The sequence below is a fragment of the Phalangium opilio genome, unplaced genomic scaffold (genome assembly GCF_054372755.1).
Source record: "Phalangium opilio isolate 3A_F unplaced genomic scaffold, DU_Popi_V2 ptg000019l_1, whole genome shotgun sequence".
NCBI classification, from domain to species: Eukaryota; Metazoa; Arthropoda; class Arachnida; order Opiliones; family Phalangiidae; genus Phalangium; species Phalangium opilio.
Genome location: NW_028324152.1, coordinates 879892 through 888118, shown reverse-complemented (window position 1 = coordinate 888118; position 8227 = coordinate 879892). Strand labels below are relative to the sequence as shown.

The following is an 8227-nucleotide window of genomic DNA, read 5'->3' as shown; positions in this document are numbered from 1 at the left end:
CAACGTGTTCATCTCTCCATCCACGGAAATATGAAATTTCTACATGAAACATGAAAGTGCTATCAACCTAACAATTTTTAAAAATGTAATTTTAATCAATGAAACATACTCATTTAAAGTTAACTAATTATGAGTCGCTAATTTGATTATTATATTTAAAAGGAAAGGATTTTAAAATATTTCGCTAAAAATAAACTAGATGTCGATAGCTCCGCGGTATACAATTCATTGAAGGGGGTGCCGGGCTGCCAGCCTGCCAGATTATGGGTGGCAGACGATAGAAGCAATGGGAACTATTCATCTGTTGTAGTTGGCAGTATTATAGCTCCATCGTATTAAGTGACCTATCCCAGGACATTCACCCCCTGTGTTCTTCTCTGTTTATCTCTTAGGGAGGGGGGCAGGGAGAACCAATTAAAGTCACCCAGTCCAGGCTTGGAAATAAGGTTTATTTCTGAACTAGTCCACCGGACCAGTGACCCCCTGATGTTTTAAATATGAAACTGGTCCCGGGACCAGTGACCCTTCCCCTATTTATTTTTCTACTGGTCACAGGACTTGTGGTCGTTCTCTCTTCTAAAAAAATCTCTCTCGGCTTAGGGTTGTATACACAACTGGACTCATGGAGTCGAAATTTATGTTCAAATGAAAATAATTAAAGAGGTCCCCCATATCAATTTTTAATAAAAGTAGGAATTATTAAACTAGTCATTGGGACCAGTGACCCTCACGTTTTGAATAAAAAAAGTGGTCCAAGCTATTAATAAACTGGTTTTTGACCTGTAAACCTGTCTTATTTCCTAGCCTGTCACCCACTCTGCCTTCGCAAATAACGGTTATCCGTATTTCGGTCTTTTTCGGACCGTATTTCCGTCGACTCGTTGCTTTTATACGTTTGCTGAATGAATAACAGTTGCTTCGAAAATATAAATAATATTTATTGCAGCTAAGTATTATTTTTTATGATCTAAGCAAGACCACTTTTAAATATTTAAATTTATCTTTAGTTATTGCTTCTATGGTGTAAAGAAACCCAGAACTTGAAGCGAGCCGAGTTCTGAACTTCTCACATCGTTAAGCCTTTGCTAAGTTAAATTGTTCAAGTTGTATAAGACATTTTTGGTTGTTATATTATATACTAGTATTTGAATTAGTTTGATTTATTAGGGTGTAAGCTTTTTAAAATTTATACTGCGTTCCCATTTTCAGGCGTATTATTAATACTAATGAAATAAGTTACTTCATGTAGATTTAAGATAATTTTGTGGATTTTTAATAACTAGAGGATATTTTAATCATTTTTAAATTAAACCAAAGTCATTGTTTGAAATGGCATCTAATGCCAAGGAAACCTGGAAAGAAAAAATAAAAAGACTACGTCAAGATCCAGAGTACAGAGAAAAAGAAAACGCCCGTCGCCGACAAAAATATGCTGAAAATAAGAAAAAATTTAACACCTCGTCATTTGACATTTCTTCAACTTTCGACAACCCTTCAACGCATGGCAGCCCCACAATTACAAGCATAGACCGTACAATCTTCGACGGCCCTTCAACAAGTCAAGATCCCACAACAAATGATGGATCTTCTTCTTCAGTTGAAGGCCCTACAATCTTCGAAGGCCCTTCAACAAGTCAAGATCCCACAACAAATGATGGATCTTCTTCTTCAGTTGAAGGCCCTACAATCTTCGAAGGCCCTTCAACAAGTCAAGATCCCACAACAAATGATGGATCTTCTTCTTCAGTTGATAATCTGATAAGTGTTAGAAAACGTAAGAATTCCAATAGTGCTCAATCTAAGTTGGAAAGAGATAGAAAGTCTAAAAAATTAAGAAGAGAAAACGAAGAATATGCTCAAGCGGAACTTCAGAGAGATCATATGTCAAGACTTCAAAGACGTGAAAACTCCAACTATAGAGAAGCTGAATTGCAGAGAGACAACGTTTCAAGGCAGATTAGAAGACTTGATGAAAATTATGCTGAATTGAACCTTATAACAGATAATGCTAGTAGAACCATTAGGAAACAACACCCACAATATTTTGAAAACACCTATCTCCAAAATATATCAGATGGTCCGGATCATAAATGCGATGGCTGCTCTGGACTATTTTTCCGTACTTCTGTTAAAATAACAGAGTCGGTTAGATACTTATCGATTGAAGGAATAAATCACAGGGTGCTTCCATCACATATTTTGTTGTGTGGTTCTTGCCATAGCTATGTTTCCCGAAAGAAAATACCACCACTCTCAATAGAAAATGGCTACATTTTTCCCGAATTACCTCCAGAGTTGAAAAATCTAACGGAACTGGAGTGTAGAATGATATCTCCTCGATTACCGTTTATGCAGATAAGAAAACTAGGAGTTGATCAGCAAAGAGGCATCCGCGGTAATGTGGTAAATGTACCAGTTTCAATTGACTCTTCAGTTTCAATTCTACCCAGATGTCCCAAAGACACTCAAGTTGTTCAAATTAAACTCATGAGGAAGAAGGAATATCAACACCACTATATGTTTGAAACAGTTCGTCCCAGGAAAATACTGGACGCTTTAAAATTTCTCATAACAACTCCGTTATATTTAAAACATGAAGTTACAGTTACAGATGACGTGGCTTTGGAATTCAGCCAATCAAATATCATGGACTTCATATCAAATGAAGAAGACATGCCAACTGATGCAATCAATACACCCTCTGTTGGTACAGATCCACGAGAGAATGCTGTTGCAGAACCTCAAGTACCTGACAGCGACGAGGAATGGGACGAAATTGATGAAGAAACGCCATTAAATAATGGCAACAGAGATACCCTTTTGCTTTCATCTGAAGATCTAATTACACCTCAGATTGAAAGTATTGCTTATGCTCCTGGAGAAGGACAGAGACCACAATCTATTCTTTATGATGAAGACTCCGAATACCTTTCTTTCCCGCAAATTTACGCTGGTCAAACCTTGAAGCTACCACCAAAGGCAACATACACACAGCAAATAAAATGGGAGTTCAGATGCAGCGATAGGCGTTGTGCTTCGAATATTCCGAAAATATGTTATTCCTATGTAAAATTAGTATCGTCAAAACTACGAAGCGCTACTAATATTTGCATGAGAAAAACCAAGTCCAAAGCTGGCCAAGCATACACAGCGGGAGAATTAACAGCACCGGGAAGTTTGGATTCTTTGGTGAAACATGATGATGGTTACAAAGTTTTGGAAAGCGTTAGATCTTCTCCTGGCTATTTACAACAGCGTGAAAAAGACCTTCTGGCTATGGTTCGTCAACTTGGTAATCCTACGTAGTTCCTTACTCTGAGTGCGGCTGAGTCGAAATGGGAAGAGCTTTTGCAGTCCTTGTGCGTAATTGCCGGACACCCTCGAGACACTGCGAAAGAATATGTCAAAACCTTGGGATTTATGGAGAGAGCTAAACTTATCAACGAGGACCCTGTCACCTGCAGCCGATATTTTGATTATCGTTTGAGAGAATTTTTCAAGTTTCTGCGAAGCAAGGAGTCACCGATTGGAACCATTGATGATTACTACATTAGGATAGAGTTCCAAATGAGGGGATCACCACATGCTCATATTCTACTATGGAATAAAACCGCTCCACAATTGGGAAGTGAAAACTCCAATTTAGAAGAGGTTATCCTATTCATTGATTCACACGTTACTTGCTCGAAAGGGGATGGAAGTGAAAAAATGGAATAACTTGGTCAAACTGCAAACCCACAAGCATTCCAGAACCTGTCGTAAAAAGAGTGATGGTGGACAGTCATCCTGTCGTTTCGGAATACCTTTTCCGCCAATGGGTAGGTCCATTATTTACGACCCATCTAAACGTGATGAAAACGAAAACGCTGAAGAGGTTGAAGCTAGAAGCAAATTGGTGCGAGATGCTATCGAAAATTTGAAAGTTGAAACTGCACCAGAAACATTTGAAGAATTTATGGAAACTCTGAACATGACTGAAAAGGAGTATATTGATGCTGTAACTTATCCAATTCGAAGGTTTACTGTACTTCTGAAACGATCGCCGCAGGAAATAAGAATAAATCCGTACAACAAAAAGATTTTGGAGTTATGGAACGCTAATATGGATCTTCAATACGTCCTAGACCCGTACGCCTGCCTCATGTATATAGTTTCCTACATCGGCAAAGCCCAAAAGGGGATGTCACAGCTCTTGAGGGAGGCAATCAAGGAAGCGAAAAATAAAGGCAGTGGTATAAAAGAGAGATTAAAAGTTATTGCTAATAAGTTTATTCATTGTGAAGAAATTAGCGCCCAAGAATGCTGTTACATACTACTTTCCATTCCAATTTGCCGGAGCAGTCGTGCTCATATTTTCATAAACACTTCACCCCCTGAAGAAAGGGTACACATTTTGAAAAGACCATCTGAATTGGAATTATTGCCTGATGATAGTACTAACGTTTTTTCTGATGGAATCATCGAGCACTACATTGTGAGGCCCGATGAACTGGAAAATCTCAGTCTAGCCGCTTTCGCCTCATGGTATGAGTTTTCCCGAACCAAACGCAATAGGAGAACCCAAAATTTGAACGAAGATGAAGACCAAGAAATTGAAACGACTAATGTGGAAACGTCTCTTGAGCTGAAAGATTCTTCAGGATACGTCAGGAAAAGGATGCAGGCTAAAGTAATCAGATTCAAAAAGTACAGTATGGTGAAAGATCTCAAAAACTACTGTCGAGTGGAAATTATGTTATTTTTACCTTGGCGTTGTGAGGAAACCGAATTGCTAGAAGCTAACGTAGAAGAAATTTATGAAGCCCATAAGCAGGAAATATCTGAAGCTAGAAGGGAATTTATAAGTGAAGTTGATGACTTGGATCCGGACCAAATGATTCAAGAAGTAAGAGAAACCCAACACTCAAATGACGTTCAAAATATTCAACCTATGATTGAACATCAAAACGAGCGTGATAGAAGTTTCACATTGGATGACCCGGAATTTTTTGTCAACTCTCTTCAAGAAGCCGTTTGTGACGTAACTTCTGATATTCAACAGTCTAGCGCTGCCGACTTCACTCCAACAATTACTCTTGTCAACAATGAAGAATATTACAGCATGCTTCGAAAACTAAATTTAAAGCAGCGAGAAATTTTCTGCTACGTACTAAATCATTTCAAAACATCTCAAGAAGAACCTCTGAGGATTCTGATAACAGGCGGTGCTGGTGTTGGGAAAAGTCTCTTGATTCAAGCCATTTTTGAAGCCGTATCCAGGCATGAAAAGAATAAACCCGGTGCCGATCCATCACGATTATCTGTTCGAAGAACGGCATTCACCGGGAAAGCGGCTTTTAATATTGATGGTGTCACTCTTCACTCTGCCTTTAACTTGCCAACAAATCAATTTTCTGGCAAGATGAATCCTTTGGACAACGACACTTTGCACAGAAAAAGATGTTCACTTTTAGGCCTGAAACTTCTGATAATAGATGAAATATCTATGTGTGGAGCCAAAATCTTCAATTATATTAATGTAAGAGCCCAACAAATCTTCGGATCTCCAAAGCATTTTGGTGGTATTTCAGTTGTTCTCGTGGGAGACTTCAACCAGTTACCCCCTGTTGGGGATAATTACACATTTATGCCCTTAAAAGAAAAGAACAACCCCTATGCGGCCCTAATTGGAAGTCCACTGTGGGAGGAATTTAAGTTGTATGAGCTTGATGAAATTATGAGACAGAAAGATGACAAAATATTCGCTATGGCTTTAAATCGATTGTCCATGGGAGAGATGACACCCGCCGACGTTGACTTGTTTAGAAGCCTGGAAACATCTATTTCAAGGCCTCTACCTCTGGAAGCCCTTCATTTGTTTGCAACAAATGATGAAGTAAATGCGTTCAATGAACCAAAGTTATGTTCACGGAATGCTGAAAAGATATGCTCTGTCGCATTTGACTCGGCTACGGGTGACGCTAGCAATGAAATCAAAACAAGAATTCTTGAAGCCGTAAAAACCTTGAAACCCCAAGAAACCAGCGGTTTACCAAGAGAATTAACCCTAATGGTTGGTATCAGGTACATGATCACCAATAATTTGAACACCGCCGATGGTCTAGTAAATGGTGCAACTGGAAGGTTAAGAAAAATACAGTATGGTCAAAATCAAAAAGGTGAACAAGTCCCCGTTCGAGTTTGGATTGAATTTAACGATAACAAGACTGGAAAAGAGACTAGAGCCCAGTCTCAAGGATTAATGATAGCCAATAATATTAATGAATTATGGACGCCTGTTGAGAAGGTTGTCAGAAGTTTCACTAGACGTTCAGGACAAAAAAACATCTACGTTTCAAGAAAGCAGTATCCTCTAGTAATTGCCGAAGCTATTACTGTACACAAGAGCCAAGGAGACACCTATTCCGAAGTAGTTGTTCATCTTAATCAAAAGCGAAAGATGAAAAGGCCTCAGTTATACGTCGCTTGTAGTAGAGCCAAAACTTCAAACGGTTTGTTCATCGTGGGAAAGTTCACGGCGCCTAACCCAGTGGTTAAAAGTAAAGACTCTGTTGCCTTAGAGATGGAGCGACTTCGAAAAGATTGCCCGTTGATGCTACCTATTTTGGATCAAAAAACGTCTATTTATGTGCATAACGTACAGTCTTTAAACTCATTTACAAGATGTAACCTCGGATCTCAAGATAATGGAATCGGATATGATATTTCTTGTGGAAACCTGGGCCAAAGAAACTGACAATTTTAAAATTCCTGGATTTTCGGAGCTAAATGGTATATGCCTTCCTCGTCAGTCTCGACGAAAACCATATGGAGTATCAGCTTATATCAAAGAAACTGTAACTCACACCAGAATTCGTATGTACACTTCCGAACCAACAACAACCTCTCATATTGAATGCTTGTGGCTGGATGGATCGTTAAATGATTTACGCCTTTCTGTACTAGCAGTTTACTCTTCCCCAGCTTGCAACATTCGCGACATAATATATGGTATTGGGAAATGCGTGGCGGAATATTATGATGAAGATATTCCCAGCGTCATTGTTGGTGACTTCAACATTAACCTTCTTGAGACATCATCTCTTGAAACCAAGAAGCTAATCGATTTCTTCTCTGATAATGGGTTTCAACTTTTACAAGGTCTTAACTTGAAGCAATCAACTGATGGTGGTACTCAACTGGATTTAGCATTTGGCGATGAGAAATTTTCCACCATTTTCAGCGCTAGTTATCGAGAATGTTACTATTCTTATCATAAAGGAATATGTTTACATTTTAAATAACCTAGAATCTAAGACATCATCTGACTTCTCAAACCAATTTTTCAAATTTTCAATGATGAGCATTGTTCCGGATGAAACTAGAAGATCAACATTGATCTCGATGAAGCTACAAGATCAACAGTTGTCTGGATGAAACTACAGGTCAACAGTTGTGTGGATGAAACTACAGGTCAACAGTTGTCTGGATGAAACTACAGGTCAATGGTAGGCTTGGGAACCTAGTTAAAGAAACCCATATTAGGCTTGGAATCCTAGTTAAAGAAACCCATATTAGGCTTGGGATCCTAGTTAAAGAAACCCAAATTAGGCTTGGCGCCCTAGAGAAAGATGCTCTCACTCGCAATAAAACATGATCTAATGTTATAATCATATTTTTTTAAGTAATTAACAGAATTCCAGATGAATCTACAAGTGCAACTTGAAACTTCAAGATCTGCAGTAACAAGATAAAACTTCAAGATCTACATTAACAAGATGAAACTTCAACTACAAGGTCAATGGTGGGCTTGGGAACCTAGAGTAAGAAACCCAAATAAGGCTTGGGATCCTCGAGAAAGACACCCATATTAGGTTTAGGATCCTAAAAAATTAAGCCCACATATATGCTACAAGATGAACGGTAGCCCAAATCGAAGTACTTGATCTACAATGTCCAGATTGAGCTACCTACAACTGTCAAGATCAACAGTGGGCTTGGGATCCCAGAAAAAGATACCCCTATTAGGCTTGGGAACCTAGAGTAAGAGACCCATATAAGGCTTGGGATCCTTGAGAAAGACACCCATATTAGGTTTAGGATCCTACAAAATGAAGTCCACATATATGCTACAAGTTGAACGGTACTATGGTAGCCCAAATAGAACTACTTGATCTACAATGTCCAGATTGAGCTACCTACAACTGTCAAGATCAACAGTGGGCTTGAGAACCCAGAAAAAGATACC

General features: G+C 38.8%; 2 protein-coding genes across 2 annotated transcripts; both read left to right on the top strand.

Moving 5' to 3' along the window:
- The first annotated feature begins 1329 nt into the window (after positions 1-1329).
- LOC149697747 (uncharacterized) lies at positions 1330-6650 on the top strand. Its single transcript, XM_089867240.1, has 5 exons — positions 1330-2011; positions 2294-3225; positions 3307-3651; positions 3743-6588; positions 6644-6650. The coding sequence occupies exons 1-5, from the start codon at positions 1330-1332 to the stop codon at positions 6648-6650; spliced, it is 4812 nt and encodes a 1603-aa protein (XP_089723366.1).
- Positions 6651-6661: 11 nt separating this feature from the next.
- Positions 6662-7424, top strand: LOC149697746 (uncharacterized). Its single transcript, XM_089867250.1, has 2 exons — positions 6662-6855; positions 6949-7424. Exons 1-2 carry the CDS (start codon positions 6687-6689, stop codon positions 7281-7283), a joined length of 504 nt encoding a protein of 167 aa, XP_089723376.1. The 5' UTR covers positions 6662-6686; the 3' UTR covers positions 7284-7424.
- Positions 7425-8227: the final 803 nt, after the last annotated feature.

Coding starts and splice junctions, on each gene's coding strand:
- LOC149697747 (XM_089867240.1), top strand. CDS start 1,330: ATGGCATCTAATGCCAAGGAAACCTGGAAAGAAAAAATAAAAAGACTA. Junction 2,012..2,293: donor CCTTATAACAGATAATGCTA/GTAGAACCATTA, acceptor AATTACCTCCAG/AGTTGAAAAATCTAACGGAA. Junction 3,652..3,742: donor AAAACTCCAATTTAGAAGAG/GTTATCCTATTC, acceptor CAAACCCACAAG/CATTCCAGAACCTGTCGTAA.
- LOC149697746 (XM_089867250.1), top strand. CDS start 6,687: ATGGAATCGGATATGATATTTCTTGTGGAAACCTGGGCCAAAGAAACT. Junction 6,856..6,948: donor TGTAACTCACACCAGAATTC/GTATGTACACTT, acceptor CTGTACTAGCAG/TTTACTCTTCCCCAGCTTGC.